At 42.3% G+C, this 19,769-nt stretch overlaps 2 protein-coding genes and 1 non-coding gene across 3 annotated transcripts; 1 reads left to right on the top strand and 2 right to left on the bottom strand.

Annotated features, from left to right (window-relative positions):
• Positions 1–7,513: 7,513 nt before the first annotated feature.
• Positions 7,514–8,452, bottom strand: LOC122440944 (olfactory receptor 7D4-like). Its single transcript, XM_043467601.1, has one exon. It carries the CDS (start codon positions 8,450–8,452, stop codon positions 7,514–7,516), a length of 939 nt encoding a protein of 312 aa, XP_043323536.1.
• An 8,438-nt stretch (positions 8,453–16,890) lies between these two features.
• On the top strand, positions 16,891–16,962 carry TRNAE-UUC. The gene has a single exon. It is a non-coding gene; the product is annotated as a tRNA-Glu (tRNA).
• A 614-nt stretch (positions 16,963–17,576) lies between these two features.
• On the bottom strand, positions 17,577–18,518 carry LOC122439320 (olfactory receptor 7D2). Its single transcript, XM_043464400.1, has one exon. It carries the CDS (start codon positions 18,513–18,515, stop codon positions 17,577–17,579), a length of 939 nt encoding a protein of 312 aa, XP_043320335.1. The 5' UTR covers positions 18,516–18,518.
• Positions 18,519–19,769: the final 1,251 nt, after the last annotated feature.

Raw genomic sequence — 19,769 nt, 5'->3', positions numbered from 1 at the left:
GTGTTTACCTCATGCTTTGTTATTGTTTACTTGCTAAGTCATATCCGACTTTTTTGCAACCCCAGGGATTGTAAACTGCCTGGCTCTTCTGCCCATGGGATTTCCCAGGCAAGAATACTGGAGTGGGTTGCCATTTCCTTCTCTGGGGCATCTTCCCAACCCAGTGATCAAACCCATGTCCCCTACATTGGTAGACAGTTTTTTTTTTTTGCCACTGAGCCACGAGGGAAGCCCTAACTCATGTACAACTAAATTGTCACATGAACTCATCCATGTAAGCAGGCAAGAAAAATGTTTTACATGTTTTAGCATTCCTGATAACTCCTCGCTAGATAACAAACCTTGCCTTACTCCCCACAGGTGACCTGTGTTCTGGCTCTGACAACATGGCTTGGATTTTTATTTTTGGACCCTGATGGAACCAAACAGTATACGTTCTTTAGTGTCGATCTTAATTTACTCAAAATTTTCATGAAACTGATCCATATTGTCTTGAGTTCCTCTAGATAGTAGTACATTTTATTGTGTTCCATTGTTTGAATATTCCAGTTTATTTCAACAGTTTGTGTTGGTGGACATTTGACTTCTCAGTTTGAGTCTATTGTAAATAACGCTGCTATGAGCATATTTTAATATTTCTGATAGTGCATAAATGCATGAGTTTCTGTTGGGTTTATACCCTGGACTAATATCACTGGGTCATATGGGATGCATATTTCATAAATGATGCCAGTTTTCCAAAGTGTTTATAGACAGTTTTCCAACAGGCTCTTTTATGGAATTGGATCAGATGATACCAAATTTGCCTGCCTTTTTCGTACCGATTTATATATTCCAGATGTGGGCCTTCTGGCTGGATATGTTTTGCAAGTAATTTTCCCCATTCTGACTTGTCTCTTCAGTGTTTTAATTTTTATCTTTTGATGAAATAAGTTCTTAATTTTAATGTCATCTAATCTTTATGGACATCCTCTTCTTGTGTAAGAAACATTTACCTACCCTGAGGGCAAGAAGATATTCCACATTTTTTTCTACAAGTTTTATTGTTTTTGTGTATACATTTAGATCTGCATCTTGGAACTGATTTTTTGTGTTAGAGTGTGAAGTAGGATTAAGTTTTATTTTTTCCATATTAACCCAACATCATTTATTTTAAAAGTACATCTTCACCCCAGGAATTTTCCACCTTTGTCGTATACTGAATTCCATATGCATTGGGTCTAAATTTAGGCTTAATTCTATTCTACTGTTCTATTTACACACTATGCCACAGTGTTTAAATTATAAATAAGAAGCTTTATAATAAGTCTCAATATCTGGATGAACTAGTTTCTCCTCATGGTTTCTCTTTTTCAATCTTTTACTAGGTATTCTTGTATGTGTGTGTGTGTTTTGTGTGTGTGTGTGTGTGTGTTTGGGGGGGGGTTATGTGTACTTGTCTGTTACCTTGTCCAACTCCATAATACTAGCTTGTTGGTATTTTTATTGGCATTGCCTTGAATTTATAAGTTAATTGGTGGGGAATTAATATCTCTGTAATGTTAAGTTCTTATCCAAGAACAAGGGATGTTTTCCCATTTGTTCAAGTCTACTTTAGTGTTTGTCAGGAATGTTTAAAAATTTTCTTTGTACAAGTATTCTAGTCTCATTACGTTTTTGGTAAGTATTTAATCCTACATTGTTAATTAAAATTTCTCAACCATTATGTCTTCACAGCTTTTGTATGTGAGAGCTACTAATATTGTATCTTGATTTTATAATTTGCTGCTTCACTGAATTCTTTCATTTTTTGAGTTCATTTTATTATTTATTTTCTGGGATATTCCAGGCATACTACTGTATCATCTACAGATTGAGTGAGCTTTGCTTGTTTATCAGTCTTTTAAAAAATATTTATTTTTGCTGTCTTAGTTGTGGTTTTGAACTCTTAGTTTCAGCATGCATACTCTTGGTTACAGCATGCATATGAGATCTAGTTCCCCAGCCAAGGATCAAACCCAGGCCCTCTGCATTGGCAACATGGAGGCTTACCCATTGGACCACCAGGGAAGTCCCTGTTTGTCAGTTCTTAAGCCTCTAATTTTTTTTTTTTTGCCTGTGTGGTTGCATTGACTAGTACCTCTAGTATGATAATAGAGGGCATTTTTGTATTGTTCTAGGGGTAATACCCTGTTTTTCCATTGATTAAGATAAGTGTCTTTTAGAATGAAGTATACAGTTGACCCTTGAACAACATGGGGGTTAGGGACACTGACACTCCACATAGTAAAATATCCATGTATAACTTTTTTGGTCCCCCATATCCATGATTCCACATCTAGGGATTCAGTGGCAGATTGTGTGGTACTGCAATACATATTTTTTGAAAAAAATCCATGTGTAAGTGGACTCCTGCAGTTCAAACTCATGTTATTCAAGGATCAATATTTTATCATATTGAGAAGGTATTCTGTGTTCTTGAATATTTTATCATAGATGTGTACTGTATTTTGTCAGAGTTTTTCTGAACATCTGTGAGGAGGATTGTGATTCTCTTCCTCTGATTTATTAATATATTAATAAATTTCTCAACACTCAACAAATTTTGTGTCCCGAGAATGAATTTCATTGGCCATGGTATATTATTTTCTTAATGTGTTGTTGGATTCTGTTTGCTAGTATTTTGTTGAGAATTTTGCATTGGTATTCATGAGTAATTGATACATGGTTTCTTAGAACTGTCTTTCTGATTTGGATTTTAGTATCATGGCTGCTTCATGAGAGGACCTAGGAATTTTTTCCCTCTTTTTCAGTACTCTGGAATAGTTTGTACAGCATTAGGACTGTGGTTTTTGGAAAATCAGGTTGAATTCCCTATGAAACCATCTGGGTGAGTTGCTTTTTAGTGGTATATTTTCTTAGGAACTTTATTTCTTTTATGGAAATTAGTCTGTGTTAAGTTTTCTAACCTGAATGGCATCAGCATTGGTAATCTGTATTTTCATGGGGAATAACTCATTTCATCTAGCATAGAGGTCAGTAAAGTGGTCATATGATTTAAAAATATTTTTTGATTCGATGGTCATTTCTCTTTTCCTGCACTCTTTCTACTTGTAGTGCTCCATGCGGGTCTTTGGGTGCGTGGTGTTGGTAATTGTGCATCGGTGAGTGAAGGTGCTGAGTATGTTGCAGATCAAACGTTTTCCTCAGCTCACTAGTGAAGGAATAGCAATTATTGACTAGCTCTTGCCTAGATTTGGGGGGGGGGGGGTGGGGAATAATGTGCCCTTAGAGGCCAGGCCTAAGGGGAGAAGAGTACTTTTTCTCAGTATTGACTAATGTAAGACTGTTTCTTTAATTAGGAGCCCTGGGAATCCAACACAGCTACTCCGTCAGCCCAATTCCAACATCATGTCAGTTAACAAGCCAGAAGGAAACTGAATTCTCACCTGCACCTAAGTGCCCCAGAGCTCTTGCATCTCATTGCACTTTTCTGCCAGTTCTTGGGGCAGACCTGCTACCTTACACAGTCTCTCTGGAGGGGACTTTTAATTATATTCTTACTCAGTCTTCATGTCTCATTATGGCCTGAGTTCTTGGGGGTTCTCCTACAGGAACCAGCTCTATCTTGTGTAACTCCAGCCCACTCTGGAATTTTTTCCTCTCTAAAGAACCAGTGAATATCAGTTAAGGGCCTTCTACTGGATTAGGCTTTGGGAAAAAAGACATGATGCTGTCCTTAAAGGAGTAAAGATCTAAGAGGAGAGATGGGTATAAACAATAGATGAGATAGCTAATATGGCCTGTTAATCCATTAACAAGGACCCGAGGAGGTATGTTGAACTTTTGGAGTTCAGAGAGAGCCATATTGAAGAGATGACACAAGCTAAGCTTAGAAGGCTTATTTATAGTGTTCAGGATCAGATTTGAGTAAGCATGTCAATCATGAGTGCAAAGGCAAAGAAAATTCTGCGTAACATTCTCTGACATGTAAAAAAGGACAATCTTGGGAGTAGAAGATAAAGCTAGAGGGGTAACCTGGGACATTGTAGAACACACGCACACATACATCAGGACTTTATCAGTCTCAGTTTAAGTGTTAGTTGAAGTTGATAGAAATATGTTGACATTGGTGAGATTCAGTTTAGAAAAGTAGCCTGTGCATGCTTCTTATGGAATGGAATGAGGGAGCCTGTTCATAACTGCTGCATAATAAACTACCTGAAACACAATGGTGTAAAACAACCACCATTTGTTTACAGTTCTGTTGGTTGACAGTTGGGACTGTGCTTAGCTGGGCTTACTAATGTGCTTGCAGTCGACTGCTGGTTTGGCTTGGGGGTTACTTGCTCCTCATTCTGGTCTCATCCTCCAACAGTCTAGCTGGGGCCTTATGAGATGAGGCTTTGTATATATGATGCTGGAGGGTTCTAGAAGAGCACAAGCTCCACTGCAGGTGCTTTTCAAGTGCCTGTATGTGTCATGTTTGCCTGCACCCCATTGCCCAGTGCTGCTCACGTGGGTGAGCCCAGGGTGGAAGAATCCTCAGAGCTACAGAGAAGGGAAGTGGGTACAGGAAAGGGAAGAAATGGTACCTGTTTTGCAGTCGCCACAAGCCCAGTGTTATAGTGCAAGGATTTAAAATGAGAGAGGATAACTTTATATAGGTGTAATCAACATATAAGGAAGGGGCTTTCCTGGTGGTCGAGTGGCTAAGAATCCACCTTGCAATGCAGGGGACATGGGTTCGATCCTTGGTTTGGGATGATGCCACATGCTGCCGAGCAACTAAGCCCATGCACAACTGCTGAGCGTGACTTCTGGAGCCTGTGCTGTGCAAGAAGAGACTCCACTGCATGAGAAGCCCGTGCATCGCAAAGAAGAGTAGCTCCTGTTTTCTGCAACTAGAGAAAGCCCTCATGCAGCAGTGAGGACCCAGCACAGCCAAAATAAATAAGTGTTTAAAAAATCGACATATATGAAGCTGCATGTTCTTAAAATATATACTGGTACAAGTTTTGTCCTATATATACACTTGTGAAACCATCACACAGTCAAGATGGTGACCCCTCCAAATGTTTCCTCATGTCCCTTTTAATGCTTCCCCATCATTCCCCAGGCAAACAATGAACAGACAAGGTTCTTGTCCTCTGGCACTAAAATTTGTTCATCAGTCCAACAAATGTCCATTAATACTTCTGTACCAGACCTAAGGCCCCATTCTTCCTGTAAGAAGAGGCTTGTATCGTAGGTCCATTCTATTTTGGGCCTTAGGAAAATCAGGGTGTAACCCTCACTTATTTTTTTCTCTTCATTTTCCTTTCATCAGTTGTCTGAGTCATGGTAAATCACTGATTTTCATTCAGGAGTGATTGTGTTCTTAAGGGATGTTTGGCAATGTCTGGAGATCCTTTTGTAAAAATCTTTTTTGAATGGGATGTGAGAGTGGGGGAAGCTACTGGTATCTAGTGTATAAGGCCATGAATGCTGCTAAGCATCCTACATTGTATAGGGCAGTGCCCTGCTCCTCCCTCACCCTCTGTCCCAGGAATTACCTGGCCCCAGATTTTAACAGTGCTCAGGTTGAAAAACCCTGTGGTATAGTAAATGTTTCTACACTTCTAACTAATTGAAAGATGGAGGACAATCATACTGTTGCAGGCTTATTAGGATGGTCCTATCTTGGCTTCATCTTATTCTAATTCTCCAGGTCACCAGGGCCAGAGGTTCCACAGAATGATTGGAAGCTAAAATGTTGTATTGAATAAAGTGATTTCTTTTTTCCCACCAGTATCCAGTTTGTATCTCATCCTCAGACCCCTGCTGGAGAAGAATGCAGCTGTGCAGGACTTTCTGGAGTCCAGGATCCTGCCGATAGGTGTACCTCTTTTGGTACAAGATGGGGGCATAAATAAATATGTTCATAAATATGGCAGCCACTGCTTTTTGCAAATGTGTGCATTTGATATTAACTTTCTATAATCACCCCAGAAATTATTTAATACTTACCAATGCAGAATCTGAAACTACTTAGAAACAGTGCTGAATTGCTTTAGTCATGTCCAACTCTTTGTGACCCTATGGACTGTATAGCCTGCCAGGCTCCTCTGTCCAAGAGTAAGTGAGAAAGTTATAATTCAACCATTGGCGTCTGCCAGGATCCAAATCAGGTATTCAAGAGAGTTCAACATTCTTCAGGTCAACCCAAGGCAGGTTTTAATCTTTTACCCTCATTTCAAGAGAATCTCCCCTTGGGGCTGAACTGTATAAGGGATGCTCTGCCCTCCCAGTTCACTGTTGCAGGGAGTCCTGGTCCAATCCTTAGTCTCTAGATCCAGGGGAGTTCTCTCCTGTACTCTGCAGATCTGATCTTCAGCATATGGTGCTCCGGACTGAGCCTTGGACGGGCTGCCTCTCCTACATGATGTCCTCAGCGCTGTGAATCAGCTCTGGGAATTCACTCGGCCTCTTCTAAACCCATAGCCTGGTCAACCCTCTACAGCTTTTCCACCTGGTCTGGTGATAATAGATCCCTTTGTACCTTCACCATGGTGAGCATGGACCTGGATGGCCCTCATGGATCTTCTCATACTTATGCCAGACACTGTTCTGAATTCTCTTATGTATAATGTTTAATCTCCATTGGAACTCTTAAGGAAATATGGGGCACAGAGACACAAAGAGGTTAAGTAACATGAATGAGATTGCACCCTTAGTGAATGATGAAGAGAGATTAACCCAGAGCCCTCTTGGCCTCTGTGATCTGCCCCACCTCAAAATACAGTAAGTGCTATGGAAATGAATGAACAGGAGGATGGTGGTCAGGTTTGGGCTCTCTGAAGAGCTGACAGTTTCTATTTGAAGCCTAGCATGTGACAATTCAGGGAAGTGTGGACCAGCGAAGGAAGACAGTGAGTAGAATGTTTTGGACATTTATTTTAGATCAAATGGTTCAACAGAGACCAGAGTTTCCTTTTTCTGAAAGTAGAAACTGCACTGAGTTTCCTAAAGAAGTTTCTCATTAAAGTCCCAAGTATAGGTCAATGGCCAACACCAAAGCAAGACTCAGTAAGAGTAAAATCTTATGGGCTGAGGGAGGTTGGTATGAGACAGTCCAAACAATGGTTTTCAGACCAAGACTAAGGAAAAGCATGGTCCAGCAGACATGGTGCTAGAAGTTTGAACATAGCTTGAGAGGGTTTAAAGGTGAGCCATTGTGTAAATTTTTGTGGTCATTCTTGTCCTCTTCCCATCTGCATTTCTTGACTTGCTTTTTCCTCCCTTGATGCTTATAGGAATCAATCCTTGGAATGATTTGTTTCCATGGGAAGTTTAGTTATTGATTGGTCATTCTTTTTCCTTGGTAGATGGTGAGCATTTTAGTGTGCTGCTTCAAGTTTGTCTTTGGCTCAGAAATATTTTCTTCTAGTATATCATAAATAGTGTTTCTTTTCTATGTCTTCAGGTTACACCTTCATGGACACCAGTTATCAGCACTTGGGATCTCCATTGCCTGCCCTTAACTTCCATTATCTCACTGAGAGTATGTTCTTCTAGTGAAAAGTCTCCTCAGAGCCCCCTTCATGTCCCTGTTCCTCAGACTGTAGATGAAGGGGTTCAGCATGGGGGTGACTACCGTGTATATCACCGAGGCTATTGAACCCTTTCTGGAGGGATGGGCTATTCCTGAAGTGAGGTAGACCCCAAGGCCTGCACCATAGAACAAGGTGACAACTGAGAGGTGAGACCCGCAGGTGGAAAAGGCTTTATACTTCCCCCCAGAAGATGAAATGCCCATTATGGAGAAGATAATTCTAGAATAAGAGAAAAGGATCCCAGTCAGGGGAATAACACCCAGCAGGCCAGTTACAAAATACAGCACAATGTCATTGACAAGGGTGTCAGAGCAGGCAAGCTTGAGAATTTGAGCAAGTTCACAGAAGAAGTGGGGGATTTCTGTCTCTTTGCAGAAAGATACCCTCAAAACCATCAAACTTTGCAACAAAGAGTATGTCAGGCAGATCAGCCAAGAAAGCAGAAGCAGGAGACCACAAAGGTGAGGGTTCATGATGACTGTGTAGTGCAGGGGGTGACAGATGGCCACAAACCGGTCATAGGCCATCACTGTCAGTAGCAAATTATCCAGCCCAGCAAAGATCATGAAAAAATACATCTGGGTAAGGCATCCTTCATATGTGATGCCTTTGTTCTGCTTCTGGATATTCACTAACATCTTGGGGACTATGGTGGAGGTAAAACAGATGTCAGTGAAGGACAGGTTGGAGAGGAAGAAGTACATGGGGGTGTGGAGGTTGGACTCAGAGATGATGACCAGGATGATGAGCAGGTTCCCTGTAACACAGACCAGGTACATGGACAGGAACAGTCCAATGAGGAGGGGCTGAAGGTCCGCATCATCCGAGAGCCCCAGAAGGATGAATTTTGAAATAACTGTCTGGTTCTCTGTTTCCATATAAGTTATGGAAATTGCCTTATGGAAAGAGGCAAGAATAATGTTCAAACAATGACAAAACAGGAATGTGCCATATATTTGAAACTCAGTCACTCAAGCCTTGTCTTATCTATGGGTTTTCTTTAGTTGACCAAGATCTCAATAATACCTTCCTTGTTTTGACCTCTACTCCTCAGAACACCTCTTTAAAAATTGAATGTTCCAGGACTTCCCTGGGGGTCCAGTGGTTTGGAATCTGCCTGCCAATCCAGGGGACATGGGTTCGATCCCCAGTCCAGGAGGGTTCCACATGCCATGGAGCAACTAGATCCTTGAGCTACAATTACTGAAGCCCATGCACACTAGAGCCCCTGCTCTGCAACAAGAGAAGTCACTGCATGAGAAGCCTACACGCTGCAACTAGTGGAGGAATTTACTGGTGGTCCAGTGGTTAAGTCTGCCTTCCAATGTGGGGGATGCAGGTTCGATCCCAGGTCTGGGAACTAAGGTCCCACATGGCATGGAGCATAGGCTATAGAGCCCACGTGCCACAATGCAGCAGCCCACGTGCCGCAAGAGCCCAGGCATTGCAACAAAAGATTCGGTGTGCCACAACTAAGACCAAACATAGCCAGTAAATAAATACATATTTAAAAACATGAACGTTCTACACCATGCAGGGCTTTCTTTCATCTTCCGTGACTCATGACTGTTCCTTTGCTCCCTAATTCCTGTGAAAGTACCAACCTCATAACCATCTCCTTCCTGCCTTGCAGTTGTGGTCTCTTCAAGTCCCAGAGAAAGGTGGAGAGGAGATCATTGGGAGTTACAAAATTAAATGATAATCCTCATGCCGTATAATGACCAATGTAGCATAATACACCCTAATTGCAAAGGCAAAATCAGAGCCCCCACCATAATTGTTCCCAGCAGGTTTGTGTTGTAGTTCTTCACATTTCTTCAGGTGGAGAGGACTATGCCTTTTCTCTTGCATTGCTGTTTCATAACCTAAGCACTTATAGTACTTGGTATATAATGTGTGTGTGCTTAGTAGCTTCAGTCATGTCTGATTCTTTTCCACCCTATGGACTGAAGCCCACCAGGCTCCTCTTCCATGGGATTCTCCAGGCAAGAATATTGGAGTGGATTGCTATGTCTTCCTCCAGGGGATTTCCAGCTCAGGGGTCAAACTCTGTCTGCGTCACTGCAGGTGGATTCTTTCCTTACTGAGCCATCTGGGATATAATAGGTGCTCTATAAAATTTGTTGAATGAATAACAGAAATTGTCGGGGTAGAGTAGAGGCAATTCCCTATCATAAAATCTTTTGACTAAGAACAAAGAGACTATTTATCATGAAAGTTTTTCAATTGAAAATAAAGAGAATGAGAGCCTTCTGTCTTTTATTGCACTCCTTAAAAAAAAAAAAAAAAAAAAGCCTTGGTTTCTCTTTGAATGTTGCACCTCTGCCATAGGAGGGAATTTTTAAACTGAGAACAATTGTCCTCAATTTTATATGCATTTAAGCAACGGTTTCTTCCTTTGAGCTGAAATGTGTATTTATAACTTACATGGTTTTAGTTCCCCGCTCTGAAGATCATTTCTCTTTGCCATGATAAATTTAGATGTTTGCAGACATTTAAATGATTCTCTGAGTCTCCTCATCTTTCATTGATTTCACAGTTATTTGAGTGCCTACTGTATGCCAGGCACTGGGTTAGAGCCAAGTATGAAAGGTAAGAGACATCTGCTCTGCTATTCTGTAGCATTGAGTGTTACGGAAATGTTACTGCCTTTGACTCCTCTGGGGTTGTTATTCTGATTAAGAATCTGATGATCCAGCCACTTGAAGACAGTATTAGCAGGAGTATTAACTGGTCAAATGTAAGGAACTTAGTTGAAAATCCAAGAAAGTTTGTGAAAGCTGAATGAGGACAGGCAACTTTTAAAACAGTGAGATGACATAAATACAGAAATATCAATGGGACAGACTGGACAGTCATGAAACAGTTATTAGCCAACATGAGAATTTAGTTTGTGACATAGGTATATTGGGCTTTGGTGGTTCAGAGATTAAAGAATCTGCCTGCCAATGCAGGAGATCTGGGTTTGATCCCTGGACCTGGAAGATCCTCTGGAGAAGGGCATGGCTATCAACTCCAGTATTCTTGCCCCCAAAATTCTGGGGACAGAGGAACCTGGTGGGCTGCAGTCCATGGGGTCACAAAGAGTTTGACATAACTGAGCATAAGTAACACTATATATGAGAATCACACTTTTATTTATTGGAAAATAAGACTTTGATATTAGATACTCAACTACTCAATATCTTATAATTTTAGGAACATCCTGTACAATTTCATAGCTTTGGACTTTTGCCCCTCTCACTGGGAGTCCCCTCTCACCTGGAAAATTCGTATCCCCACTTCTATACTCTGTCCTGAAATCTTCATTGGCATCGCCAGGCATACTTTCTTTGGACCTTCTCTGTACCTTCTTGAAACTGGACCACACCTGAATCAAGCTATCACATTGCATTTTGTTCATGGCTCATTTCTGGGTTTTTACATCCTACCCGGAGAGCAACACATTATAGTTACCTCTTTATGTGCAGTACCCAGCTCAGTGTTAGGCATAGAGGAGAAGCTCTGTAGATGTATAAATGTCCTTTTGAAGGAAAAAGTGGTGGAAAATTATTCAGGTGGGTACAGAGTGGGCTTTCCTAGTGGCTCAGATGGCAAAGAATCTACCTGCTGTGCAAGAGACCCGGGTTCAATCTTGGTTTGGGAAGATCCACCAGAGAAGGGAATGGCTACCCACTCCAGTATTCTTGCCTGGGGAATTCCATGGAAAGAGGAGCCTGGTGGTCTATGGTTCATGGGATTGAAAAGAGTTGAATACAACGAAAGGACTAACATATATCCACATAGAGTGGGTTATGAGGGGTGGGCCAGAACTGAGGGACACTTAAAGGAGAGTTTACCTAGAAATAGAGGTAAGAGAACACAGAGTGTCATGGGGCTTGGAGAGCCCTGTCCAGCACCGGGGACTTTTCCTTGATTTTGGTGAGTTTTTCTTCCCCTGGTGGCTCAGTCAGAAAAAAAAAAAAAAAATCTACCTGCAACGCAGGATACCTGGGTTTGATCCCTGGGTGGGGAAGATCCTCTGGAGAAGGGAATGGCAACCCACTCCAGTATTCTTGCCTGGAGAATCGCGTGGACAGAGGAGGCTGGAGGGCTACAGTCCATGGGGTGGCAGAGAGTCAGACACAGCTGAGCGACTAACACCTCTTCCCCGTACATACCTACCTGTGTGCCAGGAAAACATGCAGGGAAAAGATTTGGCTCCTTCTTACCTCTTTACCACAGCTGTTTCTGAGCAACCTAAGGCATCACAGTGCAATTTCTAAAGGTCTGGGTTCTATGATCTTTGCTTCTCTCTGTGGAGGACAAACAAGGACAGAGATCAGAGAAGAAGAGCTGAGTCTGGGACTCAGGGCTAGACTGATTCCTGGCGTGGCACAGGGCGTTTCCTCCTGCCGTGGGATAGGTGAGCCAGAGGAGAAGGAGCGCAGGAGGATTACGTGGGGCTGAATCCCCTCACTTCCTACTGAACGATTGGCTGCTTTTGTTGTCTTATTTCTGGAGAGTTCCCCCCTCCAGGGTCCAGGGAGTGACCTGCTCTGCCACATCCACCCACTGGGGGCAAAGCTGGAGCCACACATGGGGTCTGCTATCCCCTCATCCCTAAGTCCTACAACCCCACACTTCAGCCCTCATTAGCCCCTTTTCTTCCTGAAGCAGTTTTTCTCCTCTTGGGTTTGGCCTCTAGGGTACCCCTCTTCCCTTAGGGAGCATCTTACTCCACCTCCAGTTCAATTACAAGTCTAAAGATTAAGAAACATCTCGGGTGAAGTCTTCAAGATCCTGGGGACACCTGCAGACCACGCTTTGGGACAGATATGAAAGCAGTAGAGGGGCTTCCCTGGTGGTCCAGTGGCTAAGACTCCATGATCCCAATGCAGGGGGCCTGGGTCCAATCCCTGGTCAGGGAACTAGAGCCCACATGTTGCAAACAGTTCACATGACCAACTGAAAGATCTCATGTGCCGCAAGTGACAGTTTGCATGTTGCAGCTGCAGATTCCACGTGCTTCAACAAAGATCAAAGATCCCATGTGCTGCAACTAAGATTGGGTGCAGCCAAAAAGTTAAAAAAGTGGACAGGAGGACAAGCTTTCAAGAGTCACTGCAGTAACAGGACAATGACCTTGACCATTCCCAGGCCCAAACAGGCATGAGGCAGCTTGATACTGTGTATCTGGAGAGGGTAAGTCGGAAGTCAGGGGTAACTGAGTGATGGGGATGTCAGGACCTTCACTGAACCCTGTGGTCTGCTTTGTAGTCGGCCTAGCAGATATCCCCTGTTCATTCAACTTATAAACCCTTTTTAAGCCCCTTCCTTTTTTTTAAACTTTTTATTTTATATTGGATTATAGCCGATTAACAATGTTGTGATACTTTCGGGTGGATGGTGAAGGGATTCAGCCATATGTATATACACGTATCCATCGTCCTCCAAACTGTCCTCCCATCCAGGCTGCCACATGACACTGAGAAGTGTTCCCTGGAGCACCTTCCATTTTTGACGATGTGATAAACAAGTCAAAGTAAGCCTCATGGGATTTCCTTGTGGTCATACAACCCATTGAGGTTATCCAAGGAGACAAAAGATAAACAAACAGGTAAATAGAAAATGATGTATATAGATAATGATGTAATTACGTAAATAGATAATGATGTATATGATTAAAATATCAATGAAGTAGGGCTGTGGGCTAGAGTGAGCCTGAGGCTTCTCAGAGGAGGTGACATTTGGAGCTAAGATGGAAATATTCAGAGAAGACCTGGAGCCAGGCAAAAGGCAAGGGGGGTAAAGCATACTTGGCCCTCTCGGGAGAGAAAAGCACATTTGCAAAGACCCCCAGACAGCAATTGGTTTGATATTTTTGTCACAGGCCAGTGTTTCAGAAGCCAACATGGAAAATATGTGAGATGGGTGTCGTCAAATGTTAGGGCCTTGGTCGTTCAGAGCTTTATAGACCCATTTGAGGAGTTAGGGTTTTAATCTTAGAGAGGTGGGAAGACACTGCAGTGCTTTGTAGCAAAAATGATGTGATGTGATGTCATTTTTTGATTTCTAATTTTTCTCTGGCTGCTGTGTAGAGATTGGCCAGACTGGAATTAGGGAGACCAATGAAGAGATATGGAGACCATCTGTGGGAGCTGTGGCAGCAATTATCATTACTCTTTAGGAGATTTTTATTCTGATCAGTCCATCTGTCTTATATCTTTTCAATTAGTTTAATCCTCACCTGATCATCCCAAAGGGAGCATAAAACATTTTCCAAGATTATGGAATGCCTTGTTGTTTAATCGCTCAGTCATGCCCAACTCTTTTGTGACTCCAGGGACTGTAGCATGCCAGGCTCCACTGTCCTCCACTATCTCTCAGAGTTTGCTCAAATTCAAGTCCATTGTGTTGGTGACACTGTCCAACCATCTCTTGCTCTGCTGCCTTCTTCTCCTTTTGCCTTTAATTTTTTGCATCAGGGTCTGTTCCAATGAGTTGACTTCTCACATCATCTGGCCAAAGTACTGGAGCTTCAGCTTCAGTAACAGAGGAGGAAATGGCAACCCACTCCAGTGTTCTTGCCTAGAGAACCCCATGGACGGCATGAAATGCCTAGGCCACAGGAAAATGCCAACCACCTACAGAAAAAGATGGAAGTGCCAACTGGCCAACCTGTCACACCATAGTAACCTTTCTCTTCCTTCTAGGTCTGATATCAGGTTTTCATGATGGGAAACAATGCACCTTTTAAATAAATTTTATTTATTTAATATTTTATTTTTGGCTGCTGGGTCTTTGTTGCTGTGTGCAGACTTTCTCTAGTTGCAGTGAGCAGAGGCTACTCTCTAGTTGCAGTGTGCAAGCTTCTCATTTCGGTGGCTTCTCTTTTTGTAGATCACAGGCTCTATGACACACAGGCTTCAGTAGATGCAGCTTGTGAGCTCAGTAGTTGAGGCTTTTGGGCTCAGTAGTGTGGTGCATGGGCTTAGTTGCCCCTTGGCATGTGGAATCTTCCTGGATCAAGGATTGAATCCGTGTCCCCTGCATTGGGAGGTGGATTCTTAACCATTGGACCACGAGGAAAGTCCACAATGCAACTTTAAAGAGGTCCATTGAATCTGTGTGGGTCTGGAGGTCCATGGGGTGAATGGGAAGGACTGCTGGGAGCAGTATTTCCTCATCATCAAGACAAAGAGGACAGCTGGGACAGACAGATGCTAGGGTAACAATATGCAAGGTTTCTGCTCCGAGGACTGCAGTTTGTGTTCTTTGTTTTTACAGAGGTCCAAGAAGTCTCCCTCAGAGTTCTGTTTTTCTCCCACACCTATTTGAACTCCCATAGGCATCTCAGCTATGAGCAGCAAATGGGTGCCTATCAAGTGTCCTCTAAGTGTTCCAAAAAGATGGTGAAGGTGATAATTAGAATGAAGACAAAGACGGCAACTGTGTTATGAACCTTTGTGGAGCGCATCCTGTGCCCCAAGTCTGAGCTTATATAGCTTGTTTCATTTCATCTGCATAATCACCCTCAAAATCTAGGTGCATGCTCTGTTATTATTGTTAAACTTTTTATTGGAGTATAGTTATTTACCATGTTGTGTTAATTTCTGCTGTGCAGCAAAGTGATTCAACTATACATATACATATATCCACTCTTTTAGATTTCTTTCTCATTTAGGCCCACAGAGCATTGAGTAGAGTTCCCTGTGCTTTGCGGTAGGTTCTCTATTTTAAACAGAGTAACAGTAGTGTATATGTATCAATACAAATCTCCCAATTCATCCCACCCCTTGATATCCATAAGTTTGTTCTCTACATCTGTGACTTTATCTATGCTCTGAAAATAACTTCATTTTTTTAAAGATTCCATGTATAAATGATATTATGATCCTGTTTTTCTGCTTTATTATTATTTTATAGAAGAGGGAAGGAGCTAAGAATTTTTGTGTAATTTGTACCAGTCATGAAGTAGAAAGGTGTGAAGCCAAGCTTAAATCAGGCCATCTGACTCCCAACACAGGGCAACTGAATGGTATTCTCCCCCTGTCAACTAGACATTTCACTTCCCTGGACACTCCAGGAAGAGATTGCCTGCTCACTCTGCTTTCCCTTTGGGGGCTCCTGGGGGACCACAGTGGGGAGCAGTGGATGGCACCTGATGCATCAACTAAAGAGGAATTGCTGTGATCACAGGCAGAGAGCATGGGATGAGTTGTTGTTCAGTTGACAAAAATTGAGTTTAACATGGATGGGAAAATGTTTTTGTTTATTTTGCGTATAAGAATCCTAGTCATTTTATAGCTGGCAAAAGTTATAAATGCAGATCTGCTTTAAAAAAGGTTTTAAAACTTCTGTAGGTGGTAAACCCATGTTCATAGCAGCATTATTCAGAGTAGCCAAAAGATGGAAGGAACCCAACTGTCCATAAACATATGAATGGACAAAAAAAATGTGTAATGTACATACAGTGGTTGTTCATTGGAAGGACCAATGCTGAAGCTGAAGCTTCAATTCTTTGGCCACCAGATGCAAAGAGCCAACTCATTGGAAAAGACCCTGATGCTGGGAAAGACTGAAGGCAGGAGGAGAAAGGGGCGACAGAGGATGAGAGTTGTATGGCATCATTGACTCAATGGATGTGAGTTTGAGCAAATTCTGGGAGACAGTGAAGGACAGGGAAGCCTGGCATGCTGCAGTCCATGGGGTCACAAGAAGTCAGACATGACTGAGCAACTGAACAATAACAACAACACACACATACAACTTTATTTTCTTGTTGAGATTCCATTTCACTTCCATAGTATTGAAACAGTTGTATTGTAGAGTCTGTATCTTACATGTCATCTAGTTGGTACAACTGTCTGGTGTTTGTGTATATCTCATTTTGTGCGTGTGTGTGTTTTGCTGGCTGTTAGAGTCTCAACTGTCTCACCTTTAAAATGGGAATAGATTCATTCCTATTGGGAAGATTACATGAGATAACAGAGCAGTTAGCATAGGCTTACCATAAAATAAGCACTCAAACATCAACTATATTTTCATATGTATTCAATCATACTTTATCCAATTTAAAAAACACTGATGGTGATACAAACATATACACAGCACAAATCCACAATCAAACACATAGAAATAAAGTGAACAATCAGGAGTTTAAACATGGTATGCCAACATTGGAGATAACAAAGCTATAGTAAATTTCAAATCGAAGTTTTTAACTCACCAGTGTGGAAGTAAGAAGACCAAAGACATAGTTTTTTGGATAGCAGATGGGACAGAAATTACTGGGAGACTGTTTGGATGTGGGTTAAAAACTAGAAGAGGGAATTCCCTGGTGGTCCAGTGGTTAGGACTTGACACTTTCACTGCCATGGCTCAGGTTCAATCCCTGGTCAGGGAACTAAGATCCTGCAAGCCATGAGACACAGCCAAAAAAACAAAACAAAACAAAATAAAAACTAGGAGAGGAAAAAAAAAATCACAGATCTTACAGGATTGGGTGAAAAAACAAGATGATTTGAGACATGCAAGAATAATTCTTTCCTTTTTTGTAGGCTGTGCTGGGTCTTTTTTGCTGCATGTGGACTTTTCTTTGGTTGCAGCAAGTGGAGGCTGCTCTCTAGTTGCAGCAAGTGGAGGCTGCTCTCTAGTTGCAGTGCTCAGGCTTCTTTTGTTTTGTAGCACAGGCTCTAGGGCATCTGGGCTTCAGTAGTTGTGATGCATGGGCTTAGTTGCCCTATGGCATGTGGGATCTTAGTTCGTGGGCCAGGAATTAAACCCATGTCCCCTGTACTGGGAGGTGGATTCTTAACCACTGGTCCACCAGGGAAGTTCCAAGAGTAGGAACGTCATCACTGACTCAATGGACATGAGTTTGAGCAAACTCTGGGAGATAGTGGAGGACAGGGAAGCCTGGTGTGCTGCAGTTCATGAGGTCGCAAAGAGTTGGATAGGATTTAACGACTGAACAACAACAACCCACAGAACCTCTTAGTCCTGAAGCCATTGGAATGATCACAAACAAGAGGTTGCTCTGTTGAGGAGCCTTCTGAGGGCTCCCTTCACATCCTTGTTCCTCAGGCTGTAGATGAAGGGGTTCAACATGGGGGTCACTACGCTGTACATCACAGAGGCCACTGAGACTTTCTGGGGGGAGTGAGTCATTGCAGAAGTGAAATGGACCCCCACTCCTGTCCCATAAAATAAAGAAACAACTGAGAGGTGAGACCCACAGGTGGAAAATGCTTTTTGCTTTCCCCCAGATGAGGACATCTTCCTTATGGATGAAGCAATTCGTGAGTAGGAGAAAAGAATCCCAATGAGGGGGAAAACACCCAGCACACCAGTCATAAAATATATTAAAGTCCAGTTCAGGAAGGTATCAGAGCAGGCCAATTCAAGAATGTGTGTCAGTTCACAGAAGAAATGTGGAATTTCAAGATCTCTACAGAAGGTCAGGTGCCTCATCAGACAAATATGAAGGAGGGATGTCAGGACACCAATGGACCAGGTAATAAAAACCAGCCAACCACAGAGGTGTGGGTTCATGATGACCATGTAGTGCAGGGGGTGACAGATGGCCACAAACCGGTCATAGGCCATGGCAGTCAGGAGCAGAGTGTCCAGGATAGGAAAAAACATGGAAAAATACACCTGAGTGAGGCAGTCCATGTAGGAGATGGCTTTGTTCTCTGTGTGGATGCTCAGTAGCATCTTGGGGACTATGCTGGTGCTGAAACAGATGTCAACCAAGGACAGGTTTGAGAGGAAGAAGTACATGGGGGTGTGGAGGTGGGAGTCTAAAATGATGGCCAAGATGATGAGCAGGTTGCCAAGCACAGTGACCAAGTACATGGACAGGAACAGCCCAAATATGAGGGGCTGCAGTTCTGGGTCCTCAGAGAACCCAAGGAGGATAAACTCTAAAACTCCTGTTCTGTTTCCTGCTTCCATGTAGCTGATATATCTAGGAAGGAAGAGACAAGAACAGCAGGAATTAGCAAACTGGCATCCTCCACATATTAGAAATATTGACCATGCCTTTCACTCAAGTTTTAATATTTATGAAGTGTGCCATTTTGTCTAAGAATTGGACCTTTGTTCACTCAAAAGTGAAATACTGTTTTTATCTTATATCTTATCCTAATTTCTTGTATTAAGTATCCATTTTATGACAACAAAATGAAAATAGAATCCTATAAAATGGAGTCTGGCATTCCTGACCACTTATCTGAAGGATCTGTTTTATAGTAACCCTGTCAGACAGTTAAGGATCTTCACAATGGGGACAAATCAACACAATGGAAATAATGTTGCTTCTGTGGGATTGAAATCCTGTACATTTGGGATCCTGCCAAAAGTGTAGGGCTTCAGTCTAAAGGCTAGGGAGCATCAGGGCTTCCCTGGTGGCTCAGTGGTGAAGAATCCGCCTGCCAACACACGAGACGTGGGTTTGATTCCTGGTCTGGGAAGATCCCACATGCCGCAGAGCAACTAAGCTCCAGCACCACAACTACTGAGCCTGTGCTCTAGAGCCCAGGACTTGCAACCACTGAAGCCTGGGTATCCTAGAGCCCATGCTCTGCAACAAGAGAAGCCACTGCAATGAGAAGCCCATGCACCGCAACTAGAGAGTAGCCCCAGCTCACCATAACTAGATAAGAGCCTGAACATAGCAACAAAGATCCAGCATAAGCAGAAATAAAAAATATAAAGACTAGGGAACATCAGACAAACTCAAGTTGAAGGACATTGTACACCATGTCTGACCTGCCCCTTTCAAAAATGTAAATGCCAACAAATTCAAATAAATTCTAGCAATTATTCTGGATTAAAGGAGATTAAAGAGACATGTCAGATGAATGTAATCATAGATGTTCTTTTGCTGCAGATGAAATTATTAGGATAACTGTCGACATAGACACGAGTTCTGTAAATTTAATAATAGTGTATAAATGTTAATTTCATTATTTTGATAATTGGACTATGGCTGTATGAGGCAATGCCCTTGTTTGTAGCGAATTTTGAAGACTTAGAAATAAAGAGATCCCATATGTACAGTTCTATTTTCTCTTAGTGGTTCTGAAAAGTTTCACCAAAAGACACAGACACACACACACACACACATACAAAAGGAAGAAGGAAAAGTGGATTAAAAAAAGTAAAGATGGTAAAGTGTTAAAATTGGAGAGATCCAATAGAAGATAT

Source organism: Cervus canadensis, chromosome 4, assembly GCF_019320065.1.
Source record: "Cervus canadensis isolate Bull #8, Minnesota chromosome 4, ASM1932006v1, whole genome shotgun sequence".
NCBI classification, from domain to species: domain Eukaryota; kingdom Metazoa; phylum Chordata; class Mammalia; order Artiodactyla; family Cervidae; genus Cervus; species Cervus canadensis.
This window is presented reverse-complemented; position numbering and strand designations above follow the sequence as displayed.